At 32.1% G+C, this 23,033-nt stretch overlaps 1 protein-coding gene and 1 long non-coding RNA gene across 3 annotated transcripts in view; both read left to right on the top strand.

The window, feature by feature from the left end:
- LOC139905298 (uncharacterized) overlaps positions 1-23,033 on the top strand; it is a 295,920-nt gene that overhangs the window by 20,236 nt on the left and 252,651 nt on the right. The window lies entirely within an intron of this gene.
- Positions 429-22,996, top strand: mthl5 (G-protein coupled receptor Mth-like 5). Of its 2 annotated transcripts, XM_040712134.2 has the most exons (4): positions 437-1,639; positions 16,564-16,797; positions 20,376-20,511; positions 21,900-22,996. In XM_040712134.2, exons 1-4 carry the CDS (start codon positions 925-927, stop codon positions 22,432-22,434), a joined length of 1,620 nt encoding a protein of 539 aa, XP_040568068.1. In that variant the 5' UTR covers positions 437-924; the 3' UTR covers positions 22,435-22,996. The 2 variants fall into 2 exon arrangements, with proteins under 2 accessions (XP_071744231.1, XP_040568068.1); XM_071888130.1 differs by lacking the exon at positions 16,564-16,797 and having other exon boundaries at positions 429-1,639.

Consider the following 23,033-nt stretch of genomic DNA (forward strand, 5'->3'; position numbering starts at 1 on the left):
AACTTAGGGGAATTGAACTTTATAATCTGTTAAAGAAAGCTTAAAATATATTAATTTGTAATAAAATAGTAAAAAGTTACACCATTAATATATCGATCATCAACTATTGCACTATCCTCTTCCCAAATACTGAAATCCTTCATTTAAAATTATTCAACTAATTTTTTTGTTTACAACTTGTACAGAAAATAATATATAATAAATTATATCGGAATTTCATATTTTAAACCGCAAAACCTCGAATTAGTTTTGAATATTTCACCACATTGACTTGTTCAATCTTTTTTCTTTTTTTTTTTTTATTAAAATTTAAATTCATAAGATATATTTTAATGTTTCCTATGAAACCTTTTTTATGTAATGATTGGAGTATACTTTATTTTGTTATATTTATGGAGGTGATAATTGGCTCAATTGAAATTTTGTAGGAAAATCATGGATATTGAGGTTAATTTTTTAAGGGAAATTTCATTTTATGCGCGTATCACTACATATTACAATCCCATTTTCCATATTTTCGCGCTATCACGTAGCATACTGAATATGTGGCACGGGGCTTTGTTAATTGTGAGTCACATATTGAAGAAGAACTACTTCAATACCTGGGATAATACTATACAGACTATACCTCACAGTCTATGCGTGCATGTAAAAAGTCTTGGCGTTTGTACCTGGAAAAATAAAAATGTGTATTATATTTTCCGCTGTAGTATCATCGACGAAGAACTACAAGTACTACATAATAATGGAATAGAATATAAGTGAATTTATAAGTTACTTTGGACTCCCTATATCTACTTATGGAAATCCAATATCCAGATCTGGAATCCTATCCCTTCTCATACTTAACTTCGTTTTTGAGCTGAGAATGTGCATTCGTATAATTTCATTATTAAAGTAAAAACAACTTCTTTATTTGATAATATGAAGTGGTTTGTGAGGCTGTGCATCCTAAGTTGTCTGTATCTTCCTTGTTGGAGTACAACTCCTATTAAAATCAATAAGTGTTGTCCTCTAGACTCGATCCTATATCAAAAAACTCTTGAAGATGAGCGGATTTGTATAAAGAAAAAATCGACAAATGAAGACTTGACGATCTGGAGTCCAATATTTTTTGACGCCGAATCCGTATCACCATTGGAGATAGTACCAAACTATGCATTGGATGAAGGGATTCCTGACTGTAGCAATGATAGCCTACTTGTCAGTGCTTTGCATCACGAACATTCTATCGATGAGTTCAAACTTCTGAGTAATGGATCTGTGAGTCATCGTTTATCAAGATCCGGTAGCATCATTGGGAAAGAAAGAGTTTTTCATTTGGGAGACTATTGTCTTGATGAAATCCTACGAAATGACTCTGAAAAAATGGAATTTGCTTTTTTCTGTGTTAAGTTATCCGATCATCACTCAAATTCCTTTCAGAGAATTGTTGAAGATGTATTTTATCCTATTGGTCTTGCAATTTCAATACTCTGCCTTATATTAACGTTTCTATTATACTCATTCCTACCTCAACTTCGTGATCTGACCGGCAAATTCATTCTTGGGATATGCTTAGGACTCGTTATGACATTTTCGTTGATATTTGTGGATATTTTTGGATGGAAGGATCCGAATGTTGAAAAACTCACTGTTGGTAAGTGATTTATTTATTAAATATTAATCATATTCATTCAGCTTACCATAGATCAAACAAACTTTCTACTCATCGTCGATTGCTAAATATGTTTGTTTTTTTATTCACACTAAAAGAATAAGAAACATCCTTTGGTAAAATTTGTCCTATAATTATGTAACAATGCTGTGAATCCATTTCCGCTATTACACTTAGCTATTAGAGCAGTTACAGAAATAATACGTAATTGTATTTTTTATGTTGCTACTAATAATTAAAGATAAACTGTATGAACTATAAACATATAAAGTTCTTATTCATAATTGTAACTAGTATTGTGTCGGTCCTTATTTATTCGGTCCAGTCCAGTCTCAGGATCGGTCCATAGGGTATAAACTAGTCCAATTTGATCTTAGGGTCGGTCCTATCAGTCGTTATGACTGTGAGTAATAGAACTAATCTATAAAAAAAGTTAAGTGACGTTATCATGGACAGAACTTATAACTTTTTGAACTGATATGCAAGACTAAACTGTACAGGACTACAATTTTCATATTAAAAAAAGGACTCACACAACATTATATGTGACTATGCATGCAATGCATTAAATATCATGAGTTACAATCTATAGGTACTTTTACTGGGAGTTTCATTAGCCTACTTTAATAATTAAATCTTGAAGAAATATTAAATATTTTTGCCAACTAACTTTTTAAGGTAAATATTTATAGTTTAAAGGAAATATCCGTGAATAATAATCAAGTCGTAATTATTAATGTGGTTATAGATGGGTATTAAATGAAATTTGATTACTTTAATCATTTGATATATTCTTTATTTTTTTATTTTGATGGCATAACCGATAATTATTTGATTTTATCCAAGAATAACAGAGACTAATTCGATATTTTATATAAAACAAATTTTAAAATGTTCAAGTATACCAAAAAATATTCAATATATTGAAAAAAATTTAGGTAGTGTTAATGGGAGCAGATGCTCAATACATTGTTTTCCTATTATTGCTGTTGAAAAATGGAGAGGTCTTCCCTTTTTTGGAATCATATTGTAGTCTACTGAAATGTCGCAGATGTTTCAAAGTATTGATTTTTTTTGTATTCTTGACATTTATCGTTACACATTTCTTTAAATTGATCCGCATTAAGATCTCAAAAGTTATTTTTACTCATAAATTGAACTCATTGTGGTACAAAATTAGTTAAGTTATTTTGTACAAAATAAAATTATAATACTTGTAGTCTAATAAGATGTTTTTCAGGCGTAGAGCTTATCACAGATTCGACTGCAACTTAAGTCGTTTTTTCTCTTTCTGATAATAGTTAATACTTCATAAATATATACATAGTGCTGGATCGGTCCTAGGACTGATTTTCTAATTTGTCTCTTTATATATATATATATGTCCCATCTTTATTTCCATTCGTCCGTCCTTTATTCCTATCTATCTTTTTATATTCTTCACTCCTGGCTAGGATTGTCAAATGTTCAATTAATATTTATTGCCTTATTGAAGGAAATCACAATAATATTCTATTCAGTACATTGTGCCAGACGTGGGGGACTCGAGTTATTTTATTTATGGCTTGACTTAGACTTTGAGAATTCAATACTTGTAAGTAGTGTTGTACTTACTTATTCGGTCCAGTCCAGTCTTAGGACCGGTCCTATTAGTTCTTGGAACCAGTCCTTAACTTTAAGACTGTCGATCCTTCGGACTGTCAGTAGTAGAACTGCATAAAATAAAATAATAAGAAATACTGTGAGTGAAGTACTGAACTTTATAAGTCTTAGGACTATACTGGACCGGGCATAAACTAAACTAGACAAGGCTGAAGTCCTAAATAAGGACTGACACAACACTACTTGTAGGATTAACTGGGGTAATATGAGATGCTTTTACAAAATCTACTATTTTTTCATACTTGCTAGAGTCATGTAGCAAGAACTTTCACAGTAGATGTACTTTCATGCTGTGTATTAAAAATTATTAGTACTTATCTCTAAGACACAAAAAGGTTTGAAGTTAGAGGTATTTTTTGAAAACCAGCAATTGGCTCATATTACCCCATGCTGAAGATAATACAGGTCACCAAAGTTGCAATAGAATAAATGAAACTAAATTGGTGTATTGCTTTTATTTAGCTACTAATTTGGTCATAATGTATAAAAAGTATTATTTGATTGATAAAAGGACATAGGCAGTACATATAATGTGTGTTAAAAGTATTTGTTAGAGGCTTTATAGAGGACCACCTCCTCTTTTGCAAAGTTTGACAAATCTATTCTGAAATTCAAAGTTGTACCAAGTGTGGATGCACGTTCTACAAATTGAGGATTTGGAAGCCTCATGACAATATCAGAAACATCCACAAAGCCACGGCCAATAATTCCCCAATTAGTGTGTCTCATATTAACCCACTAAGGCATTACATATATTTTATTATGTTTTGTTACTAAAAAATGTATAATATTAGAAGCTCATGCATGTTACAAGAAATTATTCATGTAAATCGTATGTATTTTTAGCTGGCCTGTTTTTTTGGAATTGGTCATCTGTAGAACGAATTTTATTTTCCTCAACTGTTGTAATTATTATTTAACTCCTGAGTAGTAAATTATTTACAACAGTAAATAAGGATTGTAAGTCTGTGTCGAACTCAGATTAGAATTCAGGATCGACATCGGAGTAGTTCTTGTCTATGTCCTTGCTTATTGCATTCTCCCCTCATCAGAGCTGCTTGTAGCTGATCTAAGGAAAAGTCATGGTAGCTAAGCTCCTCTCCTTCGAAACATTTCAAATTGACATGGTAGCCATGTTGATTTTGGGTTTCTTTTTTTTACATTCCCAAAATACACACGATTTTCATCAATATACTTAATTTTCCATATTGGATTCTTTATTTTCTGTTTATATTTGTGTGCACAACAAATTTAATCAACTAATAGAGTGCAATTAAATAATCTGTGAAAAAAAAGTATAAATAACAAATACATACCTTCTTCACATGGGCGGCACAATTAGCTCCAATTCAATATGGCGGAAATAGGATATCATTTACTGTCACATGTCAAAACAAAGTAACTACAGGATGAATAATAAAGTGTATTTTAGGGTGTCTCATATTAACCCAGTGGGCCCTACTTGACTGGCTTCAGACAACAATCGTACTTGAGACTTGGGTCAATATCTACATACATTGTGCACATGAGTTACGAGCCTATAACAGATAAAAGCTGCCGTAGAGAATGGAGTCAAAATAGCCAGTGTGGAATCCATAAGTGTAAAAATGATTCAGGAGTTTAAAAAAAAGGAAGGTCTAAAGTTCTTAGAAATAATGTACAAATCGAAGAAACGTAATGACATCGGTAGTAATTTCAATTTGTGTAATTGAAATTAACAGTTTTGTTCTTATAATGAGTATATTGTATATTCATTAGCGGATGCATTCTTATCTCATATTAAATTTTGACTATTTAAAAAAAAAACATGTTTATTTTTTAGCATTGAAATGCATTTCAAAATACTCTGCAATTAGATAAAACTCAAAATAACACAGAAAAAAATTCAATGCAAATTGTGTAGAACTTTTATAATGCTATACACACAATTAGTGATGAAAGTCGGGTTCATTTTATAGCTGAGCTTCTTTTTTTTTTTTTTTTTTTTTTTTTGAGTTGGCAAACTGAAAGGTGAATTTTCTTTTCCTATGTTGTTGTCCTTATTATCTAATTCCCAAGGAGTGAAATCCTTTTCTAATTCCTTCAATTATATTCAAAACTTGATTGAACATTGTACTCAGTGTGAATTGAGGATCGACTTCTGAGTAATTCTTGCATTGTCCTTGTTCATTTCATTCTCCCCCTCCTCCCTCGTTACAGTTGATCTAATGAACCGTCATGACAGCTAAGCTGCTCTCCTCCAAAATACTCTTCAAATTGTCAGGGTCACCATGTTGATTTGCGTCTTTTTGTGTTGTTGTTTTTTTCAACACGTTTAAAATGCTCTCTTTTAGCATAAATGGATACAATTAGTTTTGAATCGGCCTAAAAAGACTGTAGTCCTATCAGTCCGATCCTATGCCCGTGCCTTAGTGGTCTTTTATGGAAACTAAAATTGCTGAAATTACGTAGTTACTACTAACTACGTCCTTTGAGAACCTGAAGTTTCATCATAATCCATAACTTATTTTAAAGAGAAAAGATACCTGAAGTTAAAAGTAAGGGATGAGTGAATAGAACGTATTATTATACATATGTACAAAATGTAGGGAAAGACAAATTTTTACAACAAAAAATGAATAACGGTTGGTACTATTGTTGATGGTTTTTTTTTTTTTTTTTTGATTTTTTTCATTCTTTAATAGATTGTCGTAGTCTCAAAATCTCTCTTTGAATGGTTAATGCATAAATAAATTTAAGTTTAACATAATATTTTCCCCACACTAATGCTATTTTAAATGTAGAAGGATCTCCTGTTTATAGCAGTAACGTAATACATTTTCTCGCTCCAAAATCATATAATACGCAGCTGATGTTAACAAGTTTCTTAATTCACTTATACCTTAAATCTCACTCCCTCCCCCTTTCCTGGAAATGCCCATACCCTTCGGTACCGTAGTGGTATCGGGATACTAATGCAGTTAAAATGGTATAATACTAAACGGATATAGGAAACGATACTTGCAGGCTCACTACGTCATAGAAAAACATACCTCCTCCCAGTTCAAGCAATATTGTATTTTATTTTTAAAAAACCTAAAGTGTCTGTGTTAGACACTACCCAAGTGGCGCCAGAACAATAGGGGATAAAGGACCATTGCCCCTCCCAACTTTTGTCCCCATAAAAAAATATAGTCTTGCATACAAAAATTTTATTTTTAGTGTGTTCATGCCCTTTTGTCTTAAAAGAAATTATTGTTTTAATATTTTTAGTAAAATAAAAAAATACAGATAACTAATACCTATATGGGTACCGGAACCAATACAAAAATATTGGGATTGTGACAATACTACTTTATAGTAATTTTTAATGTGATTAAAAATTGAATTCAAAGGACTTTCTCTAATTGTTCATTACAGATTTAAATTATCATTATCATTTTTATTATTAAATATTAAATTTTCTTGAATTCTATTTTTTTTTATGATTTTGAAGAGTAAAAGAGGAGGTTTTCTAATACATGGTACCTACATGATTTTGTTTTACTGTAGTTTAAAATTATAGTTTGAATTAGGAGCATCATCATCTTTCTTTTTCTCTAAAGTGTATAAATATGTATAAGGTGGTCTAATAACTTTTTTTAAGAAAAAGTTATATACATCTTCATAACTTACGGTTGTGCCTTGTCATAAATATTTTTTTTTCTTTTTTACAGTAATATTTTGTTCAAATGATATATACTTTATGATTTCTTTACTTATTTTTTCATGACATAAAGTTTTGACAGCTTTATTTTGTTTATTCAAGTTATCTTATTATATTATGGAGATACATTTTCACGTAGGTGTCAAATAGTCTTAGGACTTGAGACTGATTTTTTTAGAACGATTTGGACCGATATTTCGGTCTTGACCCCAAAGTCAGACTGTAGACCGAAATTTAATTGTTTTCAAATTAAATACTAAAAATAAATGTGTGTTTGAGCTCTCTTAATCATTAATGTAGCAATGCATAGCCTCAAGGATGGCTTCCAGGCGGAGGCGGAAGACCTGGCACATGCTGTGGATGTTGTACTCTGTCATGGCATCCCAGCGTTAGCTGAGAGTGGTTTTGAGGGCTTCGGTATTTGGATGATGGACACTGCAGGCCTTTCCCTCTACATGCACCCAAAAGGTATGGTCGAGGGTGTTGGCATCAGGACTGTAAGGGGACCAAAAGTGTCATAAAAGAGTTTAAAAGAACTCAAACGACTCATTCAAAAGAGTCTTGCAACAGAGAAGATGATGTTCTTTCGTTGCTGGTGTCAAAAGAGGCCTCGCCATCCTCACAAGGCTGTTTCCACCCACTTTTTTATAGCTCTCTGGACAGTGGTGTGAGACCCTGATATCTATTGCATGGTTCCTCATGGACTTGAGGAGATTGGTCTGGGGTGTTTTCTTTTACTACTCTGGGTCCAGTTTGACATTTTTATAAGGGAGGTAATGCCTTGATCAAATATTTTAACAAACTCATATTATGTTTACTTCAATTATGCAAAGAATTACATCATCAAGAACAATAAGTACTATGTGAGATTCTGTGTTATCTCACTAACATACAAATTTACGGTGTATTTTTTTTCTTTTCAACTGTGTATTTTTTCATTTTTTTCTCATTATCAATGTTTTGAACGCTGATTTATTGAATTTGAATTAGCTCATATTAAGCTGTGGACAATTCTCAATATTTAATTATGTTGAATAATAGTCCAATACTTAGGAAGAATTGGCTTACTACTAACTAAAAACATGACACATTTTCGGATCCGGGTCGGTTCGAATCTTTAGATGTAAATATTAGGGTAAATTTCGGGTTACCGAACATTTAGATCTAGTTCTAAAACGAAAATTAGACGGATACTTGTCTCAAATTCTATTAACATTTTACCAGAATTTTGGAACCAAGGGCCGACAGTCTTAATGACTTGTCAGGGATCTTTTTTTTTTATTGTCCAAGTCATATTTATGTTTTGACAGAATGCTATGCTTCAATTATTATTTTTTGATCTAAGAAATAACAATGTAGTCGTATTTATGAAACATTGCAGGTGTGTGCATATAGCATCCAACCTGTATAGACGTTGCACTAAATATAATGCTCCCTGATGTAAATCATATAAATATTTTTGATATTAGAAATAATATTGTAGTATTATGTTGAAATATATTTGGTTTGTTTTTATTTGTAAGCGCTCTTACTAAAGTTTATCAAAAGGTATCTAAACATATTTGTTTTTCATACTCTAAGTATTATTCTTTCATTCTTAAAGAGAGAACACGTAACATGAATTGATTTAAGTATAGAGTAGTTACGTGTGAGTGTAATCATGAAAAACTGAGAGTAAAACTGAGGATTTCTTGGGGAGATCCTTGGCCTTCCCGTAGGATCAACCAGGCTTAATATCATCAATGAAGTGATTTGGTGTTTGGTGATGGAGACATATCGGTGCTCATCTGCTACATCTCCAAATGTCACTACTCGATCATTCTGCCTGTTGAAGACAAGGTCAATAGTAAAAGTATTATCCGCCGAAAAGTTCACAATGAGTCCCCAAGTTTTCATACTTTCCTCCTGCCTTTTTTTAAAAAAGCCTTGGACACAACCGATGAGGAGTTGTTCATCTTCCTGGCTATGTCAGCAATTGAGGCATTTCACTTTTTCTTGAATACCGACTTCAGGCTGTTAACGGATACGTCGGATTTCCTACCTACTTCTGGATAGTGTCTGAGGTCCTCCCCGACCTATAACCGCTTGGAAATATTTTAAATAGTCTTCCTCGAGGCCCCAATCTGCTTACAGATTGTCTTCTGGGACAATCCCGTGCGGAGGAGAGCTGCAATCTCAATTCTGTTCTCCTACTGTGTGCTCATGGTGGCGACTAGCACAAAGTTTTTTTAGAAGTCAACATCTAATTGTGTGTTCTACAGCATTGCTCATCAAAATATTCTAAAAAATGAGTCTTAACCTATCAAAATTTGTATTAATTTATGTTTTTCCTATGGTTGCCGATGAAGTTATTATTAAATATTCATTTTATTGTTTGTTATAGATGCTCGTTTAAGCATCCTTTTATTTGTTGATGCACATCATTTGCACTGTAGCACAAACCTTTAAAAACTGTATCTTAAGTGAATCTTCAATCATATGTATTCAACTTTTCATTGAACGAATTACATCAAGGAAGCTTATACAGGGTGCTAAAACATAACTTTCTTTTTCCAAAAGGAAATAAAATAAGTTTTATAATGCTAGAACATATTTAAACTTAAAGTTTCGAAAATAATATCGCATAGGTGACGCCCCCATTTTCCATACACTGATACCTGGTGATTTTTTCATTTTTTAGCTTCCCCTTGAATAACTTTTCATTAGAGGTTATAGAGGGATATTTTTATACAAAAAGATGCAAAATTTAATTTTATAGCTGTGGATGATTAGGTTATTAGATATTTATTAAATGGCGATGTTTCAAAGGTCTTGAAAATAGTGGATTCTCCAGAATAAATCCAGTTCCTATTTCCAACTAAAATTCTTGGACGACATCAAATCTAGTGGCTCCAATTTTATCTCCATAACATCATTATTCCTGTAGTTATTTGTGTCTGAAGGATTTTGCAAATTTCAAATTGTGCAAATTAATTTGTAAAAAATGTTTTTTCCATATAATAAATCGAAGCAAGAAACTGATTTTCATTAATCGAACCAATAAACTGATTTTCATAAATCGAACCAATAAACTGATTTTCATAAATTGCAACAAATAAAAACTAATTTAGTTTTATATAACATTATGTCTAACCTTTTTTTCTTTCTTTCTTTTTTGACAATATACCTTTTTGGCGACAAAGGCACGTTCTTCACCAGGACAAGATATGATAGTAATTGAGTGTGTTTCCAAGAAATTTTGAAATTTCTCCTTCAGAATGAAACCATATTTACCTTGCTATTACTTCTAAGACCAGATTGCTGTGCATTACAAAAAATAAAAGAAGTTATGTCCTGCACCTACTATTATGAAATAATAAAATATGAGATTGCCCGTGAATTTCTTGTTGGAGTAAAACCCCTAAAAATCCTGCTAGATAAATCCCAATATTTATATGAGAGTAATGATTTGTTGCTCAGAATCAGCCAGTTATCAGATAAAAAAATAAAACCAAATTCTGAAGCTTGATGGATTCTGAATTATTTTCTTCAATAAAATCACCTCCAGCCTCCATTACAATCTCCATGCAATACCAAAAGCGCGAGAATACTACTTGGTCTCTTTGCAAATCCTGGAAATCCTTTCTTGATCCAACTGATAAGTTCATCTTTAGTGTTGCAGAGGGTTTGGTTTGTTTATCGTTCAATCGCGCCTCACAAAAACAATCCATCACATTCAGATTCAGTGAAATTGGAGGGCAAAAGTCCAGCGATATTAAATCATCGAAATGGTATTGGAGCCATTTGAGACTCATTTATTATTTATATTGCCTCAATTTCACCTTTAGAGGCCTAAAAATGCCTCTTAATCCGGCGAAAGAACGTCTCACTGAGCTTCAAAATTTGAACAATTGTTATGCTGTTGTTTTCGGTGCAGATTCTGAGGACGGCTCCGTACCTTTATCAAATATTTAGAACAAAGAATGTGTCAATTGATTCCATTTGTTTGCAGCTGGTACAAGTTTGAACAATGTGTCTTATATAAAAAAAAAGCAGTTGCCTAAGTGCGTGTGTTTGCCCAAGAGAGCGTGCTAAAATCGTGGCATAGATACCTTGCGCACCCTTCAGGACCTGGATATGGTCCTTTTCATAATCTTATTAATTTATTTGCTGATTTTGCTACATACAATTAATTATGTGTACGAATAATAAATTTTATTTTAAATAAGAAATTGAAATGTGCAACAATCAAACATACTTGAACTTAAACCTTAATCTTAAAAATGTATGTAGTATAGGCATTATATGTCCTGTGTCTTTAACGACCTCAATGTATGCAAATTATATGTATATAAGTCAAGGCTATGTGACAAAATTATGAACATTGCCTATGCATTTAAATAAGGTACTTTCTAAATGGAAGAAAGTATAAAAAGATTTGATTTGATTAATTATTTTGACATTATGTATGAACGAAGAAAAAAAAGAAAGAGACTCACGTTTCGGACTTTTAATACATAAAGCATTTTCAAGTTGTCAAAAATACTATTTAAAAAAAAAGAGGGATTTTTTTCTTCGTATTAGGTGAAGGACTTCAGGAAACGACAAAAAAATCAATTTATTTAAAAGGTTTTAAAAAAAACCTCAAAAAGAGTAAAAAAGGAGATCTCATAGGGATATATTTGAATCGGTTGCTTGCTTTAACGTTCTTATTTTCCATAATAAGTTAGAATTAGTGATGTGCCCCGAGGTGAATTTGACTGCACGACTATTTTCCACCTCCTAAAAAAAATAACATTTGAGGAATTTCAAGCTATGCTCGTTACTCTCCCTATGCCTTTTTGCTCGCTAACAACCACGCCAGTCAAAAAATCATATTCTCAAAATAATTATTGAAAACTTTTTCTTACGTAATTTATGGTGAACAAAATTAACTTGAAAATTATATTTACGTATTAAAATTGTGGTTAGAAGTGTAATTCAACCGTTTATATAATCTACACTTTTACTATGGTCGAGTTTTGATTCTTTACGCTCGTATGTAACTAATTCGTCACATTAGATATATATATTTTTTAATTATTTGAAAAAAATTTCGAAAATTCACAACCATTCACAGAAATTTAAATTTATTTGAAGAAAAAAAAATCAATTATTAAATTTTCATGGAGTAATCTAGTGGATTCAGATCTGGGCTCTGAGGGGGTCAAAGGTTCTTTGACCTGAAGTTCTTATTTCTACCCATCCACTCTTAAAATATCTGCAGTATGGGCGAAGCCCTGTCCTGCTAAAATACGTACGTAGCCTTGTTGGACTTCTTCACGGGCTTGGTGATCTATGGGACCACATTTTCCTTTAACACTTTCAAGTAGTCGGCCTTGGGTAACTGGTATCCACCTGGAAAACAAATCGGATGAATTTTTTCTCCACTTGATTCAACAACCCCCAATATCATCACAGAGGGCGGATGTTTGGTCTTGTTGACTTTTCTGTTGCTGTTGTCAGCCTTGTCAATGCATACCTCTTGATCATTTTGCTTATTGTAGACAAGGTCAATGGTAAAAGTATTTTCATCAGAGAAAAATATCACCCAGTTAATTTAATACTTCAGAGCATTCAAGAGTTCTTGACATCATTGAAGACCGAGCTCTTTTTGACGTTGGGACAGGAGTGGCCTCTCAATTCTTGTAAGCGACCTTCCTCCAGCCTTCCGGATGGTGCACGGTAGACCGATACACCTTCTTCTTCTTGGCGTACTCTGAAACCTTCATCGTGGGGTTGACCTTAAAGGCCCCCATGATGTATTCAGGCTTTACTTTGGCGTGTCTTCCACTCTTGGGCTTGTCAGTAAGGTTGTCTCCCATCAGTGAAACGATTTCTTACTGACAGACTGGGCCTTACTGACATTTAAGGCCTTCATGATGTCCGAGATGCTCCTCTCGGGGCAAATTAAGTAGCCTATTATGGCTCTTCTTGCCTCCATCGCGAAATATACATATTTTTTGTTTACAAAATGGACATCAATCAAAGGCTTAGAATCTAAGCTATTCAAAAATAATCGGAACTTTAAGATTTAATCAACAACACCTATTCAAAATTGTATTTTTAGAATGTATCATTACTTTTTATACAACCTGTATCTACCATGGACCCTTACAATATGAATGCAATAAGTATCATTGAAAGGAACTAATATGTCATCAAATCCATAAACTCCTGAAACTGGAAATTACCATAGTTGTACCGTACGACTTGAATGATTGTCTTATCCTACGTGAAAACTTATTCAAGCAATTATGATCGATTGAGTCGAGATCCCTCTCATCCTACTCTAATAATATACTCTTCACTTTTCGAAGTTATTTCCTTATTGTTCAAAGATTGCAATCATTAAATTTCAACCATCACCATTGTGAATTTCGAGATAGAAAGAGAAAGTATGACGTGCGGGCAAACTCATACAATGTACCCCTTTTTTTCTAGAATTTCTTAGAATTCCTACATTATTATACATACTCACTTGTATATTGTATGATCCCATAGGAATGCGTCTTTTTCTTTGAGATAAATTAAAACATAACTAAAGTCAATCAACTGATTGAAAATCTTCAATTCAACTAATTACCTACTATAGTTCAATATCTCTATAATTTTTTAAAAAGATTTGATAAAAGATTCCTTTATTTGTTCATATTATATATATTGTATGATAACCTGTCACAGATCCTGATACATGCCATTCGCAATAACTTGTTCTTGTTTGTATATAATATTTTTCAAAAACATTTTGATTTATAGTCCGTATTATTTATTAATTGGGAAATGATTAATGAACCGGCTTTAGATCATACTATCAAATAAAGGAATACAATACCTATGCATTTATCCTTCATTCTAAATAGCAATCTATTTACCGGTGCATCAAAACTATTTCCCAGTCACTTTAAATGCTAATACCTCGAGGTTATAAGACAAATTTTATAACTTCGACGGGAAATGGTAGCTAAGAGTCTAAGTTGTAAGTCTTCAGTTTTTTCTTTTATTTAATAACTATGGGGCAAGTGAATCATGTAAAATTATGGTCTGTGCGGGAGTAACAAAAAAGAGCATGCCCAAACAGACCGGTGTTGACCCTAAGTCAGTGTGCAACGTCAAAAAACATCTGGAAGCCGAAAAATCGCTTGATGGGAAGCCTGGAAGTGGTTACCCCATAAAAAGTCATCATCTGTGATAAAAAAAGCCGTCAAGACTGCTCCATGGAAGTCCATGAGATCACATGATAAGGACCTTAATGTTTTAAAAGATTCAGTGAGGACGTCCATCGCAAAGGAGGGTGGGAAGTTTTTGTTGATGCCCTTTCTCACGGACTTCTATAAAGTCAAAATGTAATTTCCAATTTTTTTTTCTCAGAAGAACATGGCTTTTTGGAACAAGTAAATATGGCCACCATACTCACCAGACATGGTTGGACCATTCCTTCTGGCTGCATGTGGAGCAGGGCCTGTGACAAACGCTACCCCAAACACTAAGTCCCTGAAAGCCTATGTCAATGAGACTCGGGACAATATGGACTAGAAAGTGGTCTGCCTTCAGGCCCAAGTTCGAGGCCATCATTAAGGCTATTGGAGGTCATATTAAGTCTAATCAACCTAAACTGTACTAAAAAGTATCAAAATAAAAACAGCTGTAAAAAGATAAACTCATGAAGCACATAGTTCTTCATAAGTTCGGGGTTCCGAATCGGGAAATTATTTTAATACACCCTTTATATCATAACTTTTACTCATATTTTTGTCCTAATCTTAAAAATCACATTTTATGGAAAGGTCCTACTATGTAGGTATTTACTTTAATCATGCTTTCACATCCTGTTATTTATTTTTAAAGTATCTTTTTCCCCTTATTCAATTTGTGAACTATGTTTGAATTTATAAATACAGTAAGGGTATTTTCAAAAAGGGTAATGCTCTCAAGCTCCTCAGGTACTGGAAGGCTTTTAAAAAAGTGACTTCTCCGTAGGTTCTGTTGGATATCATTAGTAGTTACGAGTTTTATTGTAAAATCTCGGATTCCAGTGTGTGTTTTTTTGTTTGTAATTTTCCAACCAAATAATTAAGGTAATCCTTGTCTAATTTTAACCTGTCTATATGTTGAAGTCCAAGTTGAGTCTTGAGTATTTTATTTTGAGTCTGAAATCGTGGCTTATTTATATTTAAATACTAATGGAGTCCAAGTCCTCCGCTTCAATTCAGTCATCATTAGTAATAAAGTATAGATAATCATACAAAAATATAAATATTAAACCCCAAAATAGTCCAGAGGATTGAGGTCGGGAGATAATGAGGGCCAGAAATCCGAGGTATAGAAATTTGGATTTGAGAAAGGCCTAGTTCTTCTTTGGTGTGCGGCAGGGAGCTCTTTCCTGCTGCCCCAAATAATAACCCTGAAGGAAATTGACATTCAACCAGGGTATGTTTAAGACATGGTACCTAAGCACCTTGTAGTATGCATCCGTGTCAACAGACTATCCTGGTTTGAAAAAGTATGGGGTTATCCTCTTCCTACCACTGCAGATGACCCCATAGACCATGATAGAAGTAGGATGTTTTGTATGGTCAATCCATCTTACCTCTTCCCCACTCTACAGAATGTAGTGGTCATTCGTACCGTTGTGAAGCTTGTCTACTATCTTTTCACAGTGGGCAAGTTGGCTGTACTTTGCATATAGTTCAAAATCTGTTTGAAACGATCCAGACGTCGTGCAATCTTTCTCTCATGAAGTTCTCGCATTCTTTGTCTAACATATGATCTTATCCTGAGCTCTTTGATTACCTACTGCATAGTGGAACTATTCACGCCCATCTCAGTTGAGTGTATTCCCTAAGAAATCGTTGGGACTGTGTTAATCCTGTTCTTGAGGTTCCTCATGAAGGCATCGTCCCTCTTTCGATTTCTACGAGCTCCAAAATATCTGCAAAAGGGCTAGTTATCCTTTTTCTTCTTCTTTACAACATAAATAGGGACCAGACAACCCCAAATATGGCTGCAATCTCTCTTAGGTCATTTTTATCTTGAAGAAGAGTGGCAATGATTTTTCTATTTTTTCTTGTGAATTAATTTTTCAAGCTTTCTGAACAAAACTTGGCGGGAAGAAAGAAAAATAACTGAGCTCTATTTGTTTACTATATCCGTACTGAAAAAAGGGTTGCAGCTAGATGTCGTAACCTAGTATCAAAGTCATTTAAATTTATTTTCGATCACCCAGTAAGTATGAGATAATTGAATTAGTCCATAGTTAAACTTTTTTTTTTATATATAAGTCCTCTATGAGCATTTGTAAGGAGGAGTACTATTATTAGAAGTATGCAAATATATTTATTTACAATTTTGAACAAATAAGTGTACTTTACCTTATCCATGAACTGCCTTTAAATTTATGAGGGCTTTTCTTTACGATATGTCAATAACTTCAAGAACATAGAACGGAATTGAATCATTATGTCAAAAAATAAATTCAACCTTTTTTTGATAATTAAAATCAACTCAAGTTAATTTCACATATTTTTAAACATAATTACAGAGCTCCTACTTCATACAAGCATACTCAGTATATGGCTTTGCCTCCTATCTATGGGCCATCATGTTTGGTTTTGTATTCGTTCAAAGACAGTTTTCACTCGCGTTACAGATGGTCAAAAGCTGTTGTATTATTCCATTTTCATATTTGCTGGGGTTGGAGTCATTGCTGGGATCGCTTTGGGAGTTCATTTAGTGTTGGAAAAAGGGGAATCGTCACGAGAAAACTTTCGTTTAGGTAAGCAGCTTTTTTTTATTATTATTTTTAAAATCTTAATGTAGATATTATAGTTGGAAGATTCAAAATCAAAGTTTTGATCTAAATATTATTGAATCATCAAATCCAATATGAAAAGGATTGATTTGATTGCTCTTCTTTTTTTTTTTAATCAAAATTGGTAACATATGTTTTTGAAATATTGAAATGAAGGTTTTACTTTTAACTCAAACTATTGAATTTTCTCATTTATATTAAAAATGTTTAAAATTTCCTAACCTTTTGAAATAAATTCTAACTTAATGACGAATGGACGTGTATTAAGTATTATCCGTTGAAACTAAATTTAATCATTTTTTATTAAATAAGAGTTATTTCAAATGTATTCACTAAAGATTGAAGGTGGAAATTATTGTTGATCGTGTATGTAGTCAACGAAACTTCTTAATGTGAGAAATGTTGAGTAATTTAAAAAAAGTTAAGTTCTCAAAGGGATTAATCTTCATAAAAAAAAATTAATTGTGGTTTTACTATCTAATAATGAGCAAGATACTTAATCCTCACAATTTAGTTCCACTAATAAGGAAATCCTTGAGATATAGCGATGTCTAGTTTTTATTTGATTTGTGATAATATGAAACAAAATATTTGCTGAAATGTATTGTTGAGACTGTTGTTTGACTATATAATAATTGACGAAATGAAATGGTCTATTTTGCGTTTAGATTTTCGTTATATCCATTAAATATTTCTTACTTAATTATATTCTTATGTTATGAATGTTGTTATATACCAACTTAATGCAATGAATGGATTATATTCGTTTTACTTTGTTTCCATTTAAAATCATATTTTTGGATACGAGTTGGTCGAGCGTTGGTAAATGGAACGTGAGAATTGGTCTAAGAACAATTTTTGTAGTTATTTCTTATGGAATAAATTGCTTTAACTTACGAGCTCGGCTCAGGTACAACAAATTCATCTCCTATGTCAACGTATAACTGTACTACTAAAAATAGATATTATGAAAAATCTTTTTGAAAAGGGGTTCCCTTGTCATTAACCTCGGCTCTTTCCACTTTAATAGGAATTGTACCAAAGTTAATCAATTATTATCATATATCCCAAATAATAGTAAGACAATCAAGTTTAGTGTTAAACATCTGCTAATTTCTCATGTATCTTTTTTTAAATGCGATAAGAACTTGCAAATTTATTCTTTTAAATATCCTTAATAGATTTGTGGTCGACCACAAACTCAATTAATAGTTACTTATTTGTTAAATAAAAACAAATTAGTAGGACGTAATATTTGTTTTCTGTACATCTGTTGATTGTGTATAAGTAAAAAAAGTATGATTGAATTTCCATTAATTCTTAATCATGTTTTTGTTCATTTCAACAAAAAGAAAACTTACTTATATATTTGACTTCTTTAACTGACTTTTCCATTGAACTGGTCTCATGATCATTGAAATAATAACAACTATAATTTATAAAGTTTATCTACCTCTTTGAAATAGATACCTTCCATCAAGAATTTATTACAGATTCATTTTATTACATAATATGATATTCAATATATTCATGTTTGACATGTTAAAACAATATTTGAAGGATCCTTAATTTTTAGGAATCTATTGTATTAGGTAAAAAGTTACATATTTATATTGAGTTTGAGACTGTTATAATTTTAACTACTTCCGTCCAACTTCTGCCTGGACCAATCTCGAAGTAAAATTCGAGTATACAAAAAATTCGCTCTCGGACAAGTCTCAATACTTGTCTTAGGGACAACTCGGATAATATGAGACGCTTTTTCAAAATCCTCCATATTTTTAAATCTGTTAATGTCATGTGCGGGGTGGTCCATTAAAATCTGAACACTAACTAATTTAATAATTAATGAAGATTGATCAATTGAAATTAATTGATATTTGAATATATTAAAGCATAAACAATTAGTTAAAAAACTAAATAAACTTGAGCTCGATATCTTACGTACAATTCGATTATATTACCATTGAACGTAATCGATGAATTTTCATTCGCACCCTCCAAACAGATGGGCGTCTCCAGGACCACCGTATACTCCGTTGGTAAGTACAAAACATTTCAAATGAAAAAGGGCTATATAAAAAAGGTCAAACTGGACTCAAAGGAGATAAAGAAAACAGCCCATCCCCTCAAAACCATGCGATTCCATACAAAAGATCCCGATTTCACACCAGACTGTTTAATGAGCTATCAAAAAGTGGGTGGAAAGATCCTTGTGAAGCTGGACATGACACTTTAGACGCCAGAAATGAAAGAAACTCATCTTTTCTATTGTTGGACTCTTTTGAATGAGTCTTTTGAGTTCTTTCGTACTCTTGTTTGACACTATATACCTGATGACTGCCCCCTGGACAACACCTTTTAGGTCCATGTCGAGGGGAAGGCCTGCAGTGTCTGTCATCCAAACACCGAGGCTAACAAAGCCACTTTTAGAAGCACAGTGACCCCCATGTCAGAGGACTACTTCTGCAGAGGGTGCCAGTTCTTCCTCTGCCGCCTGGAAGCCATCATTGCCGCTAAGGGCGGCTGCATTAATGATTAAGAATGCTCAGACACACATCTATTTATAATATTATATTTTTCTTTTTGAAATTCTATAATTAATTATATCTTGTTGAAGTTTAAAATTTAAAGTGTTCAGATTTTAATAGATTTCTCGGTAACTAGAACTTTCACAGTACCTTCATGTTGTGTATTAAATATATTTAGCACTTATATCTGGCACACAAAACTATTTGAAGTTAGAGGCCTTTTTTTAAACGTTGAATTGACCCATATTACCCCATGCTCAGGGTAATACGGGCCACCAAAGTTGCATTGGTATAAATGAAACTAAATTGGTTTATTGTTTTTATTTGGCTACTAATAAGGTAATACTGCATAAACAATAATATATAATTAATAAAATGACATAGAGAGTACATATAATGTGAGCATAAGTGATTTTTATGCTTTATATAGGCTACACCTCCTATTTAACAAAGTTTGATGAATCTATGACAAAATTCAAAGTTGTATCAGATCTCCATGCACTATTTTTTACATCACCAAAAAAATGATTATCTTGGAAACAAATAGTACTCTATGTTCACTATTTTATCTTTGTTCTCACAACAAAATTTATTCAACTAATAGAGCGCAATCAAAAAAATAAAATATCTGTGAAAAAAATGTTAAAATAACTAATAAATACTTTCTTTACATGGGAAGCACAATTATCTTAAATGCAATATGGCTGAAAGACATGTTATTTACTATCACATATAAAAACAAATAACTCTAGAATGAATAATAAATTGTATATTCCTGTGTATCTTATTACACAAGGGCCATAGTACCACAGTTACCCCTACATATTATCAATATTTTTATTATTTTTTTAGTCATTAGGATGTACGTATACCATATTTCATTGAAAAGAAAGTATATTATTTCATTTTCTTTTTTTTAAATATAATTTTTGCAATAGTGTGGAAATTTAAATAATGATTATGAGAATTGATCACATGTATTAAAATAATCAAATTTATACTTTCATGTAGGTTGGGGAACCATTGGTACTTTTTACGTACTAATCGGCATCATTTTTTGTACGAATCTCTATTTCTATTGGACTTCTCAAAGGCGAATGCGACGTCAGTTAGTGTATAACAAAAGCATGCAACATTTTCAAGTGAAGTAAGTCATTGACACATATATTTTTTTCTTCTTCAATAATAAAGATATTAACTTAACCGAGTTGTAAATTTGATGGAATATTTAAAAAATGGGTTCATTGTACTATACAGGGATCGAAGTTGAAATCTGCAGCCCCTCTTGTATTTACAAAAAAATAATTACCCTCATCCTCAATACGGCCTCTAAATTGGAAGCAAGTCTTGATGACGAGGTTTCTGAGCATGGATGTGAAGTCCAATATATTCCTGTTTTCCTGAATGTAACGTATTGTCAGCCCTGTGGTGTTACAGATTTCACGGTTGTTGATTTGTACTTGATTTTATAATTAGATACATAGTTATGGCTCAACTCCGTTCCTCTTCTGTGAACTTAAACTCTTATCAACTCCGACCATAGTTCATCTGTTGTGACGAAATTAGACTAAATGACTGTGTTTTGTTTGTATATTACGCAAGATTTTTAAAAAAAATGATATGACCACGATATTTGGTCTGAAGGGTACCTAATGAGAGCGCGGATTCCATCTTCAAGCAATGTATTTTGTGCAAAAAAATCAATTTAGTTATAAATGGGGTTTGACCGTTGCTTATTCAAATTCGGTTTTTTTTTCAACTAAATGGCAGCAGGTGGCGTTGTTTTGCGGCAAAATTATACAACTGGCTTAATGATTATATTATTTAATATAAAGTATAGATCGATGTTCCTTATTCTCATAGAGTGCGCTGTGGAAATTCTTCGGAGCTTGTGCAATTAAAAAAAAAAACTGGCTACAGACTGTTACATCACCTGGCGGATAATATTTTTTTAATCTTTTTGATACGTTATTGTTAATTGCATAGGAATATATATTAAGTCTACTTAATTAGCTTTTAACTTGTATAATTTATTTTTCAATTTATCAATCGATCTTTAGATCGATAAGGGAATGCAGCCGAAGGAAGCAAGAAAAGTATGTAAAAGTTGTATTAAACCTTATATTTTTAGTTTTGTATTAGATATAGATAATCATTTTTTTGTAATTAGAATAAATTATGCACTCTCATGGAAGTTTAACATACTTTGTTTCATTTTCATTCTACAATATAGCTCATTTAGTCCTGATTCGATGAGTTCGAGTATTGCCGTAGTATAGTTTTTCATACATTTTACTATAATCCGCCATTTGCTTGAAAAATGTATAAAATGTTAGTTCCTGGAAATACTCGTAATTATTTTCAGAACCTTTTATCTGTGGTATTTGAAGTTTTTATAAAGTGTACTTCATAAACCTCTTTACATAGACTTTTAATGAACTCGTAGATCACTTTTCGTAATTATTTTCATAATCAAAGTATGTTTACAATTTAATATTATTATGATCTCAATTAATTTTAATTTTCTCATTTCAGTTTTGACCTTTTTGTCAAATTTCTAATTGTCATTGGAGTATGGTGGTTTTTTGAGATGTTGAGCTTCTTTCGTGTGGACGCACTAAAATACATTTCCATGATATTTAATATCATCCAAGGCCCTCTTGTATTTTGTGTAGCCATGTGCAGAACCAGAGTGGCCTATCTCTTTAAAAAATACTTTTGTTATGACGCCTGCTGTTTTGGCTGTTGTAAACAAGAGGAGTTCATTAACGAAAACTGTCAGGAACTTGCTACAATTGATAGTCTAAAATTACGTGAAGAAAAGGAATCAAACGATTTTCCCAACACATCCACTTTCCTATTGCCAGATACCAATCGTCAAATCAGTCGATCTTTATTTAATATACGAAATGGTAATGGAAATAACAGTACATTAGATCGATCAGAATTAGATCCTTTAAATCCGGATGCAGATGAATCTATTGGGAAAATATCACGCCTTCTTAAATCAAACTCTATGAATGCTATTGTGAACACAAATTTTGGATGGAGAAAAGAGACTTCAGTTTAGATATATGTAGTTATATCATCATTTTTTAGTTTTTGATGTATTTATCTCTTTGCTAAGAGAACCCCTGTGATCATATGATTTGAATGCATTTTTTTCAAAAATCACACTAATAAGTCTGGTGTGGTAATCCTAATACTATCTTGTATAGCGTATTATTATACATATATAATTTTTGTCATTTTGTAATTTTTATAGCAAAAAGTAAAAGAGTCACAAATTCGCCTAACTAGTTTCCAAATATGAAGAAAAAAAATTCGTTTTTTGTATTTAATCAATTTGTTACCAATCCTTGTCGGTCAAGAGTATACATAATGTATATTGACATTTTAATGTATAAATATATCTGCGAAAGTCAATAGAACATTTCAATTATTTAAATATCATTACATGTAGAAATAAAACGATCCCCTATTACAGCCTATAGGGTTTGAGCTTATAATAAAAAATTCAACCTCTCTACCAAATGATGAATAATTTTGAAAGTACCGTTTAGTTTGTATAAAATATATGTTATTTATTACGATTAATGTAATTATTACCCAATAAAAATGTGCAAAATTAATACTGTGAATTAATTATAATGGTTATTTGAACTTCTT

Source organism: Lepeophtheirus salmonis, chromosome 5 (genome assembly GCF_016086655.4).
Source record: "Lepeophtheirus salmonis chromosome 5, UVic_Lsal_1.4, whole genome shotgun sequence".
In the NCBI taxonomy this organism is placed as follows: domain Eukaryota; kingdom Metazoa; phylum Arthropoda; class Copepoda; order Siphonostomatoida; family Caligidae; genus Lepeophtheirus; species Lepeophtheirus salmonis.